The sequence below is a fragment of the Choristoneura fumiferana genome, chromosome 12, assembly GCF_025370935.1.
Source record: "Choristoneura fumiferana chromosome 12, NRCan_CFum_1, whole genome shotgun sequence".
Taxonomy (NCBI): Eukaryota; Metazoa; Arthropoda; class Insecta; order Lepidoptera; family Tortricidae; genus Choristoneura; species Choristoneura fumiferana.
Window position 1 is genome coordinate 17,178,962 of NC_133483.1, and position 19,639 is coordinate 17,198,600.

Genomic DNA, 19,639 nt, shown 5'->3' on the forward strand with positions numbered 1-19,639 from the left:
TGCATAGAATCAGTAGCACAAAGGTTCCACCCTGGTACGTGATTCAGTTTCCTTGACGGTACTTTGATGTCTTTGTATAGCTGCAAGCGATACTGAGCATGATAGATAATACATTGAGACGACTGAGAATACCACCGCGTCAAACGAATGTATGTTGCTCCCGGCATTTAGAAAAGGTCCTAAAGAACTAATGAAAATAGATAATCCTCTTAAATTCTCTAGTTCCTTTTCTAACCTAAGGTACTGTTTACGTACTGTACAAGTTTACGTGACATTAAAAATTTAATCATAAACTCAAGTTTTTTTTCTATCCCAGGTCGAATATTCAATAGAATCCGTATCAGCTGACAAACTGGATCCCGACGCCAACGACTCCTTAGATAGCAGCGAGCAAACCGACCAAGATGTGTTCCGAGTAGACGGTAGGAGCGGCGCCTTGCTGACCAGGGCACCGCTGGACAGGGAAAAGGTGGCTCGGTATACTGTCATAGTGCGGGCTACGGATCAAGCTAGCCCTGTGTCTGACAGGCTGTCTAGCACGTAAGTATAACCCTAAGTCCATAACTCCAGTTTTTTTCGAGACACCAGTCTTTAAAAATCCACTGCCACATTACGGTATACTTGACAGAGACAATTTTTCAGTATGTAATCAATGAAAGTTAATAGCCAACAACAAACAGTGCGACTCCGTTATTTACATGATCACCAAAACATATACACTCTAAACATACACACAGTGCAAGTTCCTCTTCTGACAAGTCCTTTCAGACTTTCTCTTCTTCACATTCACTTCACTTGATTTCAGCGCAACAGTCCACGTGAACATCCTCGATGATAATGACAACTACCCGCAATTCAGCGAAAAGACTTACACTGTGACTGTGGACGAAGACATCAACGTCAGTGACAACCCTGTCGTCGCCAGGATCAAGTGAGTCAACAACTTTGTACATCCTTTTTTTTAAATAGCCTATTTGTCCCACTGCTGGGAAAATAATTCTTGATTTCCACAACTCCCGTTCTGACTCTATGTCAGACAAGTATCCTTCTCGGTCTGCCACGTTGTCGCGCTTTTATATTTGGCCACGCGCGAGCGTAGAGCGGACGACACGGCTTAATGGGAGAGCGAATTGTATGAGATTATCTTACCACAAAAACTTAATAAATAAACACGAATAGACTTGTCTAAAATTATGTGTCTTATAAGCTTTTAAATATATGTATTATTATGGTCAACGATCGTCTAAGTTTTTGTGATAACAGTAACAGGGTAAGTACGTCTCTATTGGTACATATTAAATCTGTCCAACTCCTCTATAATTAGTGCTGAATTTAAAGCTTTATATATTATAGAAATATTATGATAGCAATTGGTATGGATTTAGAACTTTGATACGCGTTGGCACACTTTAAAATCTCCGTGAATCGTGTATTTTCACAGCTACTTTTCTTCCCTTTTGTCGCGAATTGCGGAATATTAAATAGTCCCGTACGTGTGCTTTATTAATATTCATCGATAAACATATCTCTGACAATCCTCCGAGCAAATCCTTGATATAAATATTACCGGACAGCGAACAGCCCAGCTATCAAACTGCGAAACTATCCATAAATTAAAATATTGCATAGCAGCTTCGTTTTATACTGCATGTTTATGGCGGACGCCTTTATTTCGTCGTATATTGTAAACTTTAGACCACCCGTCGAGCAATTTAGAGTTTCATGCCTATAAATGGCTATTTACAAGATGTTTTATTTGCGGTAGCCATTATGCTCGCTTGATTAGAATCTATGAGATATTTCTTGTTGTTTATTCGGCATAGTATAATAAATAATATAGCTACTGAGATATTTAAGTTAGACCAGTGTCAAAAATAGAACCGTTTGGAATGTTAATGAATAATCGTAGTTTTCGTATATTGTGTTGCTTTAGACAAGTAGAACTATAAATAACAACTGATCACTGAAACAAGGTAGAGCCGTTATAGGTTTTTTCGAGGTATGAAAACAAACTAGTTTAAAATCTACCACGACTTATTAATACTATACAATAATGTGCAGTCGTGCTATATTCATAAACTGAGGCGTCAGATCATTAGTTACCAAGCTCGACTTCCAATTTAAACGTTTTTAATAAACTTACATGTTTCTTTATTAACACGATTTTTACACAAAAACTTTTTCCATTATTGAACAGCGTCAAAAACAAATTCTAGCGTTATACTATTCCGCAATCCTTTGCTGAGCTGCCCGTCTAGAAGCTCGCCCTCTCTCCGGTGAGTTCTAAAAGCCATCTGAGGCTAACAGCAACTGGCCGTTCGAAAAAAAAACATTACCCAAATATAAAATGTGATCTTCCTACAGAGCGACAGACGCGGATGCAGGCGCAAACGCAGCCATCCGCTACGCTATCATCGGTGGCAACACGCAAATGCAGTTCTCCATCGACAGCCTCAGCGGGGATGTGTCGCTCGTCAAACCACTGGACTATGAACAGATGAGGAGCTATCGGCTAGTCATTCGGGCTCAAGGTAATTGCTCCTCGCTTATATCTTAAAAATTAACTCCTGCTTGTAAATAGACCGGGAGTGTGTCATCACAAAAAGGGTCAATAATTAATAAATAGTTTTGCAGTATGCTGCTTAACTATTGGAAATTCATTCACGCATGATATACGTCCCATAGAAAATAACATCTAATGTAATTAACCATTAATCAGTAATGGCTGATATGGCCATCTGTTGAATAAAAAAAATCTGGACTAATATTTCTTGTATCTTGTATATAATTGTGCATTGTATATAATTTGTGTTTGTATGTTCCAGATGGTGGTAGTCCCTCCCGTTCGAACACAACCCAGCTCCTGGTCAATGTCAAAGATGTGAACGACAACGCTCCACGTTTCTACACCTCGCTGTTTCAGGAGTCTGTTAGTGAGAACGTACCTTCGGGATATAGCATCGTCAGGGTGAGTTTTTTTTTATAAATTGAGGATATAGAAATGCATACTCTTCGTCAAATTAGACTGGGTATGGTTATTAGGTACTATCTTAGCCGTTATAATCAAAACGTTATAACGTTATAATCACAATCATAACGCGCCCTTATACTTATTATCTTCGGCTCGTCAACTGATTCTCGAACCTGTTATGATTGTCGACTAGATGTCTTAGTTTAAGAATGTATACCCTCAACTTGCTTTTGTATGCTCATTTGTGAATAGTTTAAGCAAATTATTGTTACTTATTTCTCATTATAAGTGATTGTTACCTTTTTGAGGAATAAATAAATTCTTAACCTTAATAATTGTCCTTTTAAATTTGATATACTTACTACCATCCTGAATTTTTTCACATTTTTCCACGCTCGATTTAAATGAAAATTTTTACTTTAAAGTTGAATATTTTGCAAACAGATCAGTGAAATAAATATTGCCATGCCCTTAAACAGGGTTGTACTTAGACCTAAGGTGACATGTACAAAGTGCAATGATGAAATATATAAATTCATGTGCTTTTAAATAAACGAATCGAAAAATCATCTTCGGAACCCCCCAATGGTTTTAAAAGACCTATCCAACGATACCACACACAATAGGGTTAGCCGAGAAAAAATAAAACACCCCCACTTTACATCTAATAGGAAAAAAAAATTCTACCATTTTGTCAGCGTATTTGCTACTTTTATCCGTGCAAAATTACAGCTTTCTAGTATTGGTAGTCTCGGAGCAAAACCGCGGATGGACAGACGTACGGACAGACATACATGGCGAAACTATACTAAAAAGGAACCTTTCATATTGCGAAAGGAAAAATATTTATTTGTGATTTTATGAAAGTTGGAAATGGTGCAAGCGTTAAAATAGAAATGTTTGAAAGCCCCCAGCCCTTTATTTTTAAAGTAATTTTTAAATTCATGTGAAAAAGTGAATACAATTACTATGTAGTTAGCTTAGTATTTAGTTATTATTTTAATCAAAGGGCTTAATACACCACACGCCCAGCAAAATACTTTTAACGGTGTACTGCCTTTTCGGCGAAATATGTTTCGCAAAATTTCACTTAGCAACCAACCTTTCGCCAAAGTTTCATTTGGCAAACTAATATTTGGCATAACTTTACTTCGCATTTTTTTTATTTTGCAACATTTTTACATTGCAAAATTCTACTTCATCACACATTTATGTGGCAAATAATTATGTAGCAAATGATTGGCTTAGGCAAATAACAAATTGACAAATAACATTTGGGCAATTTTTTACATTGCAAAGTTATTCTTCAATTTGATTTGTGCGAGCGAGCGAAGCGAGCGAGCTAGACGGTTCGGAATAGAAGCGACTTGGATAGTTTAGGTTCAGAAGGCTAAGGCGGGAGCGAAGCGGAGCGTAGCTCCCGCCTTAGCCTTCGATGTTAGGTTTTTTTTATAGCAGCCAGGATAAATGACACTAGAAAAGTAGGTTGGATGCCATAAGTTGCTAAATTAAGGTATGCCAATCAATACATTTGACGAAAACATAAATGACATCTTAAAAAAAATCCAGGTAATAATTTGCATAATAATATAATTTATCGAATCATTACTTGGAAAATGATATTAGTGCGAAACGTTGAGTTGGGAAATAACATTTCGCCTAAATAAAAATATGGGATAAATAGTTTGGGAGTTAATAATTTGCTAAATAATTTTCGCCGATACATTAGTAAACCACTTTTAACATTGCAAATGCTAATTCAAATTCAACCTTTTTTCACTAAAAACATTGCTTTAATGACGTGTATTATTCGTACTGGCCACTATGAATTATTAAAAGCCATTAAGGCTGTGGATTCTATTAAAAGTATTTTAAAACAAACGAACGTCGAAATGAACTGGCGGTAAAATTACAACATTTCTGTTTCTGAAATAAAAGCTTGATTTAGGTACGTGATAAAAATAATGTACCTATGTACTGAAATTTTCTTTTTTGTTTTTAGGTACAAGCATACGATGCCGATGAAGGAGTTAATGCGGAGCTGACGTATACGCTGATTGACAAAGAGTTTGGACGAACAGAAATACCCATTACTATTGACCCGCGATCCGGTTGGGTGTACACCAATGGGTTGTTGGACAGAGAGGTGCAATCGAAGTATCAACTGCAGGTTAGTTACAAAACAACATCAATGTTTTATGTAAAGTCAACAAAATAATTATGTATATTTGTGTTTTAAGAATTTTGATTATGATAAAAGAAAATATTCAGGTACTACCTAAAAAAAGAGAAAATAAATCGATCTATAGTTAAAATTAAAGAAGGCAGCTATTATTTTTTTCATTTATTTTGTAAATGAACTACTTAACTGACTTTGTAACTTATCAATATTATATAAAACACGATTTATTAAAACGATATTAAACCGTATTTTATAGACTTACTATTGTTTGTGGCTGTTGACGCCTGTCTGTTTTTGTCTTAGACGAAAATGTTAATTTATGCACTAAAACATAAAAAAGTCATATAATCCAGTCTAAATAGGAAGCTTACGAGCATTAAAAGTGTAAAAACTTTTTTACCAGGTTACTGCAACAGACGGCGGTGAACCGCCCCGCTCAGCGACTGCGTCAGTCGTAGTGGTCGTGCAAGACGTAAACGACAACGACCCAGTGTTTGCGCCGGCGCAGTACGACGTGCAACTAGCAGAGGATGAGCCACCCGGGACGCCGGTCGTCACCGTCACCGCGACTGATGCTGATGAGGACAACAGGTGATATTATCATAGTCTTCGTATCACCCCGTAAAACTTCCACTGTTGGTCATAGGTAGACCTACCCCAAAGACCTCCAGTTCCTTCGGGCGGAAGCGGCGTGCATCCACCGTGAACCCTTTAAACAGGTCATCTCGTTGGTGGACGCCCCACGCTGAACTTGTCCGGCGGTCTCCATTTAAGAACTTTTCGGCCCCAACTTCCATCTGTTCTCCGTGCTACACAACAGAACACACAGGTGACATAGGTTTAACAGGTGATATGGTACTTTAGATTACTCCGGAATCTCAAGTAAAAAAATCAGCTAGACTGTTTCATGTGTTGGTGCCTTAAAAGATATCAACATCCCTGTAGTTCAGTACGACTCGTAGGTAGGTAACGGATGAAGAGCAGTGATATGCTACAATCGGTAAGCTAATTAGGGCAAAATGTGAGGTAGGTAGTTAGTCTGGACTACTGACTGCTCATTTGTTATGATAATCTTACACGTAATGTAAAATAACAGCCAGCTTCACTTTATGCGAGGTCCAACGCTATCAAAGTAGACAGTGTTATAGTGATGTTGTAGAATACATCATTAGATGATTTATTCGTAATTGATTTATTTATTGCGTTTCATGTTGTACATAAGATTTTACATTTTTTTTTTATTTAAGACAAGTTATACTAGCTTTTTGATACTGTGTCGTAATTTTCCTTGCTTATTATTATAATCTATCCTTGAGCCTGGTTGTTATAGTTGTGCTTTTTTATGCAGACCAATTATACTAATTTTGAATTTCTTTTCGAAGGTTACATTATGAAATAACTGGCGGCAATACAAGAGGCCGATTCTCCATAACCTCTCAGAACGGTCGCGGTTTGATCACCGTAGCGCAGCTTCTGGACTTCAAGCAGGAACGAAGATACGTCCTCACTGTTACGGCCACCGACAATGGAGGCAGATCCGATACCGCCATGGTCCATATCAATATCACTGATGCTAACAACTATGCACCTGTGTTCGAAAACGCACCCTATACCGCATCGGTAAGTGTATCACTATACTTCGTTCTCTTGCGTTAATTAAGACAACTTCGTTAGCTAATAATGCCAATTATCTTCTAGGTTTTTGAAGACGCACCAATAGGCACTACGGTCTTAGTGGTATCGGCTACAGACAGTGATGTTGGCCTCAACGCACAAATATCTTATAGCCTTAGCTCCGAAATCTCTAACGAAGCTGTGGCGCACCATGAGCAGGAGTTTGTCATCAATGCACAGACAGGAGCTATCACCACCAACAGGCTACTTGACCGGGAAACTATGAGCGGTAAGTATAGCTGCAACTTATATAACAAAACACTAATAACATTGAATGTTCTAGAATCTTCGTGATTTTTTTTTCTGAACCTATATTGCCCAATGTGCTTGTTTTCTTTGTATTAATTTTCTGCATGAAATTCAAAAACAAAACAGCCTTCAAAAAAATGTTGACACTGACATGATAGGTATTTATCTGTTTCTTTATCTAATTTAGTTTACTTAATGCTTTCAGGATATCTTTTAACAGTAACAGCACGTGACGGCGGAGTACCTTCTCTCTCTGATACTACGGATGTGGAAATATCCGTCGTCGATGTCAACGACAACGAACCCATGTTTAAACAACAACTATATAGCGCCAGCATTATGGAGGACGCTTTAGTTGGTAAGTATCTCAGAGATGTATTAAGTATTCCAAAAATAAGAACGCATCCTGAATGATCTCTTAAATAAATTCGAATTTCTTAGGTACATCAGTGACCCAAGTAGCAGCAACAGATGCGGACGTCGGCTTGAACGGAAGGGTACACTATGAGTTGGACCCTCGCGACCGCGAGGAGGGCTCATTCGTGATTGACCCAGCATCAGGCGTCGTACGAACCAACAAGGCGCTTGACCGCGAATCTATGGCTACGTACGACCTGAGGGCACTGGCTATTGATGGAGGCACTCCATCGCAGAGCTCTACAGTAAGTGCTACAAATGGTTTGGGATAGGTTATACAAACAGCCAGATACAGACATAAGTCTTTACCACTGCTGTGGCACTCAGTGACGAACGTATAGTAACCATTTCCGGGATCCAATGAAAGCTAAACACTCTTGAAGTATCAAAGACCTATTAGACAGGCAGAAATTGAGGAAAACCACTAAATGAACTGCATCCTTAAACAAGCGGAAACTCGATAAAATTTTACTAAATTGTGTCATATTTATTGGTACTGCATAAAACTGAAATTCTTTTCTAAAGAAATATTTTGTTATTGCTAAATCCCAATTTTCCAAAGGTAATCGTCCACATCAAAGTGGAAGATATCAACGACTCGCCGCCAGTATTCGAGAGTGACTGCCTTACCTTCTACATTGCTGAGAACAGCCCTATCGGCACCACAGTCGGTGAAATATACGCCCACGATCCCGACGAAGGACCTAACGCCGTTGTACATTACTCCATTAAAGGTAAATATGTCATCAACTGAAATGACTCAAAACATTGCAATTTAAAATTGTTATGGACGGGCATCTAAATTGACATGCATGACTCAACATCGGTGCTTTAATACCTAAATAGGAATTATTAGCCACCGAGATTTTAAAACTATTATTGTATTTACTGACATTCTAAAATCCGGTTCGAAGGACCAGCTTTCAACTGATGTTATATTCCCCAGGTGGTGACGACTCAAGCAGCTTCTCGCTAGAAACCCGCCAAGGCTCAGATAAAGCAGAGCTGGTCTCAATGGTGGACCTAGACTACGAGAGTCCTAGGAAGAAATACGAGCTTATCATCAGAGCTGCCAGTCCTCCGCTATGGAACGATGTCAGGATTGAAATTTTGGTGACAGATGTGAATGACAATGCGCCTGTCATGAAAGATTTTCAAATAATCTTCAACAATTACAAGGATTGTTTTCCTGTTGGGCCTTTTGGAAAAGTACCGGCCTATGATGCTGATGTTACTGACAAAGTAAGTAAAATAAGCGTTGATTTACACGAACGCCAAATTGGTTAAATATTACTCATTATACTTTACTCCAATGAATTACGTCTGCAATACTTTTTTGTAACTTGTTGATAAAAAAATAACAGTGGAGAGAAAATATTTGACCTGACTGCGACGCAAAAACTTTTTGGCCGTTGGTGAAATTTGATAAGAATTAAGTTCAAGAAGGACCTGTAGTTAAACCTGTGAGTTAAACCTACGATTGTCTTATGAAACATCCATTTACAGCTGCAATATCGCATTCTCTCTGGTAACAACGCTAACTTGGTACTACTGAACGAGACCACAGGATCTATGACGCTATCACCCCAGCTCAACACCAACGTCCCGAAACTGGCAACCATGGAAATATCTGTCAGTGGTAAGTAACATTATTTAAGGTATTTTTGAAAGATACTTTTAAGGTCTATTTTAAGGGCATGCAGATAGCTGAATCTTTGGCATAACACGTAGGCTACTCTTATCCTGATTTTTGCACGGAATCGTAGAACAGGGTTTCTTAAACTTTTGTAGTCACGGACCACTTTCACAATTTAAACTATTCCACGGACCCCTGTCAAAAAATATCCGTGGACTCCACTTTAAGAAACCCTGCTTTTGAAATATAATTTTGGCAATGGACTCTGAGCATTGATGATAACTATTCCATCCGTAGGTACAAATTGTGATAGGAAGGATTCGGGAAGTGTTTAATATAGTTTTAGACAATTTTATAAGCTGCAAATAATTAGTCTTGTTGTTTTTAAATAATTGGACTCATTTTCTTAGTTCTCTATAACATACCTGCCTTGTCATTTATGATTCTTATTTTTTATCGTAACCTAAAGAATTCCTAGTTCAATGATAATAATTACCTTCCATATTTTTCCTTGACAGACGGCGTAAATGAAATAAAAGCGATGATGCAACTCTCAGTACGGTTGATAACCGAAGAGATGCTGTTCAACTCTATCACAGTGAGACTCAACGATATGACTGCTGAACAGTTCTTGTCTCCTTTGCTTGGCTTTTTCATTGATGGACTCGCCGCTATCATACCATGTCCCAAGGAAAACATTTACGTGTTCAGTATACAGGTAAGCTATTTTTAGAAAGTGGTCTACACAAGACTTTTTTTTAATCTCTTCGGGGGGGCTGAGATGAGACTATAATGCTTTGACTCTAGAAGAAGTAATGCCTTGCTAACGTTACAATAGGAAATAATAATAATTGGACTGACCAAAAAATTACCATTTTTCGCATTTCATTCTCCCATTGAGTGAACATGAGGATGTTTCACTTTACAATACCTAGATAAAAATTTCTAGCCTCAAATAAATTTTTCAACCATTTTGTTTACTGGCTTTTATTTTCAACAGTTTCTTTCAGCAACTTTTTATTTTTTTGTTCTCTCCAGGACGACACAGACGTGCACGGCAGTATTTTAAACGTATCGTTTTCCGCGCGGAGGCCAGACGCAGAACTGGGAGTAGGGGGAGATACAGCCCCGCACTACTCGCCCACGCATCTGCGCGAGCGCGTGTATTTGCACCGCGCCACGCTCGCTCGCCTAGCTACTGTTCAGGTACTCGTAAGATCTTGATACCTTAAGGGTGATTCAGACCCTGCGGGGCTACTACGAATCTCGAAAATCGAAGTTCGTGTTGTTCCGTCCCTTTGACATTTATACTATTCAATACGAGAGTGAGAGGGACGGTACGATACCCTCTGGCTATTTCAGCAGAATTCAAAAAAGAAGAAAGAATTTACGTGGGCACATTTTTGTTGACATAGTAGAAGATTCTGTTACAGTTTCTAGGTTATCTAGTAGAAGTACAGGACATCTAAAAAATAATCGAAAATATCATCAAATTCTGCAGCCCATTCATAAAAAATGTGACCACGAAAATTGACGCGGTTGAAACGCTCGAATAACACTCAGTCAGTCGCTCTGCCATCCTATGGTCGCAGTTCCAACCTAAAAGCGAAATTAAACGTGTTTGAACGTTGTCTATTTCTTACCAGCGTTGTCTATTGATTACGCGGTAGCGTATCAAACCAAGTTTAAAGAAAAGGAACGGCGGTGCAGTAGCCGTTTACTATATGTATCATATTATCTACTATGAAACTAAGATATTGTTTTAATGAACCTTCATATTTCTCAGGTTTTGCCTTTCGACGATAACGTTTGTGTGCACGAGCCCTGCCTGAACTACGAGGAGTGTCTCACGGTTTTAAAGTTCGGCAATGCTTCTGGCTTCATCACTAGCGATTCAGTGCTGTTTCGACCAATATATCCTGTCACTACGTTCACATGCCAATGCCCGGATGGGTTCACAGGTATGACACACCTAAAGGATTTTTATTCTTAATTTAGCAAAACTTTAAACATTAAGCAAACAGCACGTTAATTTTAATGGGTCATTTACAAGAACATTGTCAGACAATTTTTTTTCTGAAATAATCTCTCAGATCGACCTGATTTGAAAACTTAGTAAACTAATGTTAGTGATTATTTCTATATTTAAAAATCCCATATTCACAACCATCATTCACACATAGAGGGATGAGAGGGAAGCCTTGCTAAATAAATAAAGGTATTTTTGCCATCCAAACCACATATCTATTCGTATCAAGTTTCAAATCGATGCCATTAACCATTAAATAGTTCCAGTCTGCGGAAACATAAAGATTCTCTCTAAACCTAAACAATACTCGCTGGTTGATACGCCAAACTATAGTTAAATCGGATACCAAGACATACTCAAAAAATGATTTACAGTTTTTTAACCACGTCACACTTACTTACGAACGTGTCGCAGATTAAAAAAAAAAGCTAATAATATTTTTCCACACAGGTTCAAGGGAGCATTACATGTGTGACACCGAAGTGGATCTTTGCTATTCATCGCCCTGCATCAACAACGGCTCCTGTATTCGTCGTGAGGGCGGCTATACCTGTGTCTGCGCACCGGGATTCACTGGTAACATTAGAAACAGTTTTTTTTCTTTATGCTTAGATTTTGTTGTGAAATTTTATGGAAATATTCGGATTCAGAGACTTCACCCAATAAATACAGTATTGTTATGTTTAATCGTTCAGCTTATTGTTGCTAGGTGACACTGTTCTATGCAATCGATCAGCGACACTCATGATATATCCCGCCTTGGATACCTACAAAATTAGGTGATGGTGATGCTGAAAGCAGTTTTTTCTTATTCTGCATGTTTTTTCTCCAGGCGTGAACTGCGAGACAATCCTAACCAAAGCGTCTTGCGACCTCAACGGCGATGGTACCGTCTGCCGCGGCGGCTCACAGTGCGTTGCCAAACGGGAGGGTGGCATTCTCTGTCAAGGCTGCAACATCGACGCGGCATACACTACTGACATGTGTGAACTGAGGGCACGGAGCTTCCCGCAGTCTTCTTTCCTGACCTTTCCTGGATTGCGGCGACGGCATAGGGTCCATTTGAAGCTCAAGTAAGTCACTATGAAACTCAATAACCCTCCCTCAGGCAGTTGGGTAAAACTGTTACTTTCTGATTGTGCTTTCACGTTTATGTAATTTGCCAATGAATGAGTGAGCATGTATGATTGATGATTTTGGTTGAGGAAATAGCGTGCTCTACAGTTCCCAGAATCTTGTCAGGATTGTCGTACTAATATGTTCCATATTTGGCTCAAGGGGTTGCGGAAACTTGGGCCTTACTTTGAGCTCTGGACCTACCTTTACCTTTGGAATGTACCTACTACCTACTGGCTCTCCAATGGGAGCTGCAGCCCAAAAAGCCCTTCATGTAGATCCGTCCCACCCTATTGCAACGTGTAAAGTAGAAATACTTTACTGGCAACCCAAACTAGTTCTCGTCTCATAAGAAGATATTGAACACAGTTTAATACACTTCTTGGCAAAATTAACTCCTCTAACTTTACACAATAATTTCCTAGATTCGCAACACAAACCGCATCAGGCCTGCTCCTCTACAACGGTCGTTACAACGAGCGACACGACTTCATCGCACTAGAAACTGTCAGTAGCGGTGCCGGTCGCGATGGGGGGCCGGGGGTACGGTTCACGTTTGCTCTTGGAGGCGGAAAGACTGAGGTCACGGTGGCGGGAGACGTGGCTGATGGCTCGTGGCATACCGTCGAAGTGGACTATTTTAACAGAGTAAGTTGTATAGTAGTTTATGCTTGGTACAGCACGCGACATGATTTAACGCTCTAACAAAACTTTGTTTGATCTCTGTTACCAAGCAAACTGTTTAAGAATCATTGAGATGTTTGTTTATGGAGATTGTGTTGAAAGATATGTGATTAGGAGCCTAAACGATTTTAAATAAAAATCCGATTTATTAAGTCTGTGTCGAAAAATCTTACCTACTACACCTCCGTGAGGATTCTCAATCCACTTACTACCTATAACTGGCCGGATTCTGGTCATTGCGCTGCTGAAAAGCTTGCCATCACTTGTAATGAACAGGGAATACGCTCGCTGCGCCGCCGGTCGCGAGGCGTAACTCTTCTTATAAGAGCCGATGTAACAGTGAACTAGCATCCAGTCTTCCATAAGGCTGGCATAGTCACACAGGTGCACTTAAGCCTCGAAAAAAAAATAGAAGAAAAAAAACAGTGAACTAGAGGGATTACTAATGTATGGGCAAAAAACTTTTCCCAAAGTATCACATCCCAAAATATTTTACTCAAATTAAGTATCATTTGACAAAAAATCATTTGCTAAAACAACTTATCGCAATTTTACAGTTAGTATTTTTTTGGCAAATTATTGTTTCAAAAATAATTACTTAGTCATGTTTCATATTACCAAGTATTATTTAGTCAAATGTATCGTTTGGCATAAAGCACTCTTCCCAAAATATTGCATGGCATAATAACCTACTTGTCTGGTAGCTGTTTGTTTCTGTGGGGGACGCAGTTCTAACCTAAACTAACCTACTTTTCTGATAGCAGTTCGTTTCTGTGGGGAACGCAGTTCTAACCTAACCTAACCTACTTTCTGGTAGCAGTTGGTTTCTGTGGTTGGTTCGTGTGCGAAATGTCATTTTGAACAATATTTTTTTTGGAATATAATATTATCCAAAATAAAACGTTTGGTTAATAAACGTTTGTCATAATATAACTTGACAATGTAAAATCATGCCAAATGATAATTCAACTAAATGAATAAAATGCGAAGTGTTAATATGCTAGATTCGTTTGGGAAATGAAACTACTGCGATAAGTTTTTTGGGAAGTGAAATTTGGCGAAAAATATTTTGCCGAAACGGCAGTACACCGAACTAGAGACAGCAATTGTTATTTTTTACAGACGGCAACTATTATCCTGGATGGCTGTGACAAAGCTTTATCCCTCGCTGGCGCCGCAGACTTTGGCATCAAGTACGCGTGCGCGAACCAAACCAGAAAGACGTTGCCGGCACGCTGCGACTTACCCACCGAAACTTGTCATAGGTATGAAAAGTATGGAACTTATACTAACAGGATCGATTACATTTTGTAGTTGTCATTATGATTGTGTCACAGCTTGAACCCTGTCATATCATAAGGATAAGATTGACATTTATAGGGTTACAATTTCGTGGTTTATTTATCCCATCATAGTAGGTACCGATACCGATATCGGGGCAAGTAAAATGTATGAAATATGTACCTGTCTTTCAACGCTCTTAGTGACACTCTGACCTCCACTAATCAGTTTCTTTAAAGTTTAACAATATTGAACGTGCCTTAACCTTAAGGTGAGCCCTTGAAATCAGGTCTACAGATTGTTTTTCCATCATCAGGTTCCTGGATCTAACGGGTCCGTTGCAAGTGGGCGGTCTGCCGAACATTCCCAGCAGCTTCCAAGTGAAGAACAAAGACTTCGTCGGCTGCATCTCTGACTTCCACGTCGACCACAGATTCATTGACTTGAATAGGTAAATATAAATATAGCTTCTACTCTGGTCTACTTGAACAAAATGCCTATTACTCTAAAAGTCACTTTACGCCTCGATATGAATTAGCAAATTCAACCACGTACAATCTACCACAAAGACATGGATACGGCCAAAGTTTCAAAAATAGGTACACACCACACCACTTTAATATTAAGTCAATAAAGTCGTGTATTACATATTTTTGTAACTTTGGCCGTATCGATATCTTTGTTTTAGACATACGATGTAATTTCAAAATGTGATGAATATTCAAAAAATACGCGATCGAATGTCACTTGATCATACATCACTTACTTATTTGACAGTAAAGTTTACAGGCTTAGAATTTTACAAATATTACGCCACTTACTTTTGTACGGTCTACGGTAGGTAAGGTACTACCTTCTATTACCGGCAGACAAAGCACTGCCACTGGAACTGAATACATTAAGAAGGGATTATTCGAAATTCGTACAGGACAAGGAACTAGTCTTTTTTGTTCTTCCACTAGGACGAAACCGCTGGAATAGACTAAATGTTAAATAAGCAACTGGTCTGACTGCCATTTTTGTGATAGCTTTGTGGCGGACAACGGCACTATAGCGGGGTGTTCGGCGAAGCGCGCGCAATGCGGCTCCGCGCCTTGCTACAACGGCGCCGCGTGCGCAGACCTGTGGGACACGTACCGCTGCGACTGCGCCGAGGGACACACCGGGAAAGATTGTGCTGAGAGTAAGTTATATAATAGGATATAGATAGATACGAGTAGATTAATATTAATGATAGGTATGATTGTTATTAATTCGAACATTTGAAGGCATATGTTTTTAAAATAAAACTGGTGCGTATTAATAGGAAAAACTGTGAAACATTTTCTTGTCTATTTATTTAGAAACTTTTTGTCTCTTAAACACATTTTTTATCACAAAGTAAATCTTGTACTGTTTAAAAGACAGGGAGTTTGTTAACTCCTTCGAAATTCAAGTATGTAGTTCTTGCATTACGCGTAAGTTGAAGAGCGGCGCTTCTAAAAGTGGGTATCTTTGATTGCTTAAAGTTGCCTCGCACACTATAGAAAGGTTTGGTGCCCACCTCAGAAATGTCTAAGGCAGAATAGGTGGTGGACAGAAGCACTATAAATTGATATCTGACAAAACGCGTAGTGTTTATGTATATTGACCTGAACTACATTCATTTGTTTTTCACAGCAACAGCCCCGCCATGGCGTTTCAGCGGCGATGGCATGCTTTCCTTCAACCCGCTGCTACGGCCCATTCAACTGCCGTGGCTCAACGCGCTGTCGCTACGAACGCTGCAACAGGATGCCTTCCTTATGTCTGTGCAAGTTGGCCAGAACAGCTCCATCCTTATCAGCGTAAGTGTCTAGATAAACACACAAAGTTGCCTCACAAAGTTACCCTGCATGGTTGAATAGACTAACTCAGCAGCACTTTTGAATCAGGCGAAAGTGTCTCAAGTTCGGGTTGCTTCTACTTTGTCATGTGGCTTCGCATGATTATTCAATGTTGATCCGAAAACACCAATGACTTTCAAATATCAGCAGTAAAGATTCTATAAGACTATTTCCTTCTCCAGCTAAAAAACGGTCTACTCCATTACTCCTACAACGGTGAGACAATGTTCCTGCCGACCACAACCCTAGCGGACGGCAACTGGCACCGCGTTGAAATCAAATGGCTCGGCACTGACATTTCTGTGACCATTGACTATGGTCTCAGGACGGCATTGCTTCCTATGCTGGCCAATAAGGTGCAGGGACAGTATATCGGCAAAATTCTAATTGGCGGGCCAGATACTACAGCTGGACTGTTGGCCTCTGAAATAGGATTCTTTGAAGGCTGCATACAGGTAAATACTAGTAAATGAATCCTTTATTTAAAGTCTTCATAAAAAAAAATGGTTGTTACGAGTGCGGTTCTATTTCAGGATGTCAGAGTTGGGACTGCCCAAAGCTTGTTAAATCGCCCGACTGTTAGAGAAAACGTAAGAGATGGCTGCCAGTCTAGGGCAGATTGTATGCTGTCTATCTGTCCGCCTTATGTAAGTATTCTTAAAAAAAAATACCGATGCATCAAGAAACACTCATTATTACGATATTTTTAAAGTTCCGTTACGATTCACACTGGCGATGAATTTCCAGAGCAAATGTGAGTCATCCTGGGATACGACAAGGTGCGAGTGCTCGCGAGGCCGCCACGGCCCGCAATGCGTGGCCGCGTGTGATCTGACTCCGTGCGGCGAACATGCTCGCTGCGAACCCAGTGACGACGATAAGGGGTACCGCTGCGTATGCGAGGAAGGATATCTGCTTACTGGTAAGTACATAATAGAGTATAGGGTAAATAAGCTTTGAAACAAGATACTAATAATTTAAATCAAAAAAGTGTAAATAAAAGCCCATGTTGGGCGCCACTTAACGTTTCTATACCAATATAAACTCGGTAACTCAATTCTTAAAAGGAAACAAACTGTTTTTTTACCCGACTGCCGAAGGATTGAAAATGTCAATGATTTGATTTATAACATGTAGGTATTCGTTATTTTTTTGCAATGTTAATTTTGTTACCTTGTGGAATCTTGCAAGTCGATTTTCTACTTTCAGCGGTTGAACCGAACGTAAAATATTGTGTGCCTCTTATTTAAGTAAATCCGATAGTAACACTTCTATGAACTGACATTAACGTCTCACGTCAAACATCAACTCCCAACAAACCAACATTACAAGCATTTTTCCCCTTAGACGACGGGTGTGTGGAGCAAGGATCGGGCGAGTGCCCGGGGGGGTGGTGGGGCGCCGCAGCGTGCGGCCCGTGCGCGTGCGACTTGGCCGCCGGTTATCACCCGCATTGCGACCACGGCACCGGACACTGCCACTGCAAGGTCAGTCCAACTGAAAAAAGCAGGCGGAAATAAGTACTTTACCGTTATATATTTTGATACCTGACAGGGTACGTACAGCCACCTGTACCACTACCATGAGTTTACACTGACCACACTCGATAGCGACGGCGTAAATTATTTGTAGAGGCGCTGTACAATTCTCCATACAAATAATTTACGCCATCGCTATCGAGTACGGTCACTGTAAACTCATGGTAGTGGTACAGCACACATCTCCCACAGGCAGCGGAGCGTGCAAAAATATCTGACACTTCCTAGTTGTCGAGTGGAATGGAACGGAGAGAGGCACAGGCGTGTAAATAAAGCACTATGATTCTTGTATCACATTATATTGTATTTCAAACAGTTGTAAAGAGACTATTAAAACACAATACAAGGTATTACTTGATAAAGTATAAAATATCGTCCGTCCATGGCCGGGTCGTTTTGTGGAAGAGGGAGTGACAAGCGAAGAGTAGCCACACGTCAAAAACTAGTGTTGCCATCAAACAAATATGTCACATTACTTAAGGCAGACCTTCACTGTTCAACACTATGATAGTGTTATCAGATATTTTATGCGCGCTTTGTTATGTCAGATATTGGTGCTGGTGACTGTACTTATCTCAATGTTGGTTGATTGTATTTGTTTCCTTTTTTGTACACTAAAGAATTTACATATACATAGGTACATAATACGAGCAAACATATTAAAAACACTGGAAATAAGTAACTAGCTTATGCTTTTTAATAGAGTGGCTTGTGGTGGGACGAAGAACGTAGTTGCACTACTTGCACTATTGGCATATGCAAGTGATTACGGTTTTCGGCTGATAAGTCGGATTCCCAGTGGTATGATACCTCTGGCACGTAAAGCCACAGGGGGGCGGGTCCACGTCCCAAAAGGTGATTCGATGTGTTTTTAATCTTAAGTACCTAGGTATCCATGTTTTCTATTCCTCAACAGGAGAACCACTACAAACTTCCCGGTGAGACGGAATGCCTGCCGTGTCTGTGCTATGCGGCCGGGTCTGTGAACAGTTCCTGCGAGGCTACCACGGGGCAGTGCTACTGCCGCGGCGGGGTCATTGGCCGCGCGTGCGACTCCTGCGCCAACTTGTATGCTGAAGTGAAGCCCAATGCGGGATGCGAAGGTATTGTATAGTGCCGGCTTTAAGTGGGGGCGACCGGGGCGGTTTAAATAAAGCACCAGTTCAACTAACGCGTTCAGCGGTTTAATTAAAGGTCAAGAAGCAACAGACAGCCAGACAGAGTTAGGTACTTTCACATATAGTATAAGAACTGATTATTTATTACATAAGTTTACACGCATTAAAATATTCATTTAATATTTTTGGTTTCACAGTTGTTTACGATGGATGCCCCCGTTCGTTTTCGAGAGGCGTTTGGTGGCCGCGTACTAAATTTGGAATAGAGGCGTACTCTGATTGTCCACCAGGTATAGTTTCTTCTCAATTGTTTTTTCTAATATTTCTTTTGACGCTGAATAATAGATTCCCTAATACTTAATATTAATTGGTTTTGTTTAGGCACCAGCGGTAAAGCGACACGAATGTGCGACGAGACCCAAGTGGTGCCATGGCAAGAACCCGACATGTTCAATTGCACCACTTCTACATTCTACCAACTTCGAAAACAGGTTGGTTATAAATAACAATCAATTGTCAACTGTACTTCCGTCTAGTATACCTACAGGATTTCTTCAAATGTACCCGGAATATTTGTATGTGGATCAAAAATCCAATTCTCGATATAGAGTTTTTGATAAGCAAGGCTTCTATATATATACAAATTTTTGCAATTTTCATTGTTATAGCAAAAATGCTTTAAAATTTCACCCATTGAAAAGTTCGGTTCTTTAGGGTCATTTTCTGTTAAAGAATTAGGTATTTTACAGTCAAGTGCAAAAATAAGTATCTATTATTGATGTTTATTTTTAAACTTTGAATAAGTTCATATTTTTACTGTACATCTAGATACAACCTGTTTGTCTAAGTTTTACTTGTATTTACCATGTAGTTGACTTG

General features: G+C 39.6%; 1 protein-coding gene across 1 annotated transcript in view; it reads left to right on the top strand.

The window, feature by feature from the left end:
* Positions 1–19,639, top strand: part of stan (Protocadherin-like wing polarity protein stan) — a 266,412-nt gene that overhangs the window by 235,670 nt on the left and 11,103 nt on the right. The window contains exons 8-37 of the mRNA XM_074095820.1: positions 317–540; positions 806–931; positions 2,365–2,531; positions 2,826–2,968; positions 4,974–5,141; positions 5,557–5,744; positions 6,536–6,773; positions 6,852–7,056; positions 7,282–7,434; positions 7,518–7,738; positions 8,056–8,227; positions 8,440–8,735; positions 9,000–9,132; positions 9,648–9,847; positions 10,168–10,335; positions 10,916–11,090; positions 11,609–11,734; positions 11,991–12,231; positions 12,700–12,922; positions 14,081–14,223; positions 14,556–14,690; positions 15,268–15,422; positions 15,899–16,065; positions 16,287–16,559; positions 16,638–16,751; positions 16,852–17,026; positions 17,452–17,591; positions 18,559–18,745; positions 18,958–19,050; positions 19,142–19,251. Coding sequence (XP_073951921.1) covers positions 317–540; positions 806–931; positions 2,365–2,531; positions 2,826–2,968; positions 4,974–5,141; positions 5,557–5,744; positions 6,536–6,773; positions 6,852–7,056; positions 7,282–7,434; positions 7,518–7,738; positions 8,056–8,227; positions 8,440–8,735; positions 9,000–9,132; positions 9,648–9,847; positions 10,168–10,335; positions 10,916–11,090; positions 11,609–11,734; positions 11,991–12,231; positions 12,700–12,922; positions 14,081–14,223; positions 14,556–14,690; positions 15,268–15,422; positions 15,899–16,065; positions 16,287–16,559; positions 16,638–16,751; positions 16,852–17,026; positions 17,452–17,591; positions 18,559–18,745; positions 18,958–19,050; positions 19,142–19,251 — 5,259 coding nt within the window. The remainder of the gene's footprint in view (positions 1–316; positions 541–805; positions 932–2,364; positions 2,532–2,825; positions 2,969–4,973; positions 5,142–5,556; positions 5,745–6,535; positions 6,774–6,851; positions 7,057–7,281; positions 7,435–7,517; positions 7,739–8,055; positions 8,228–8,439; positions 8,736–8,999; positions 9,133–9,647; positions 9,848–10,167; positions 10,336–10,915; positions 11,091–11,608; positions 11,735–11,990; positions 12,232–12,699; positions 12,923–14,080; positions 14,224–14,555; positions 14,691–15,267; positions 15,423–15,898; positions 16,066–16,286; positions 16,560–16,637; positions 16,752–16,851; positions 17,027–17,451; positions 17,592–18,558; positions 18,746–18,957; positions 19,051–19,141; positions 19,252–19,639) is intronic.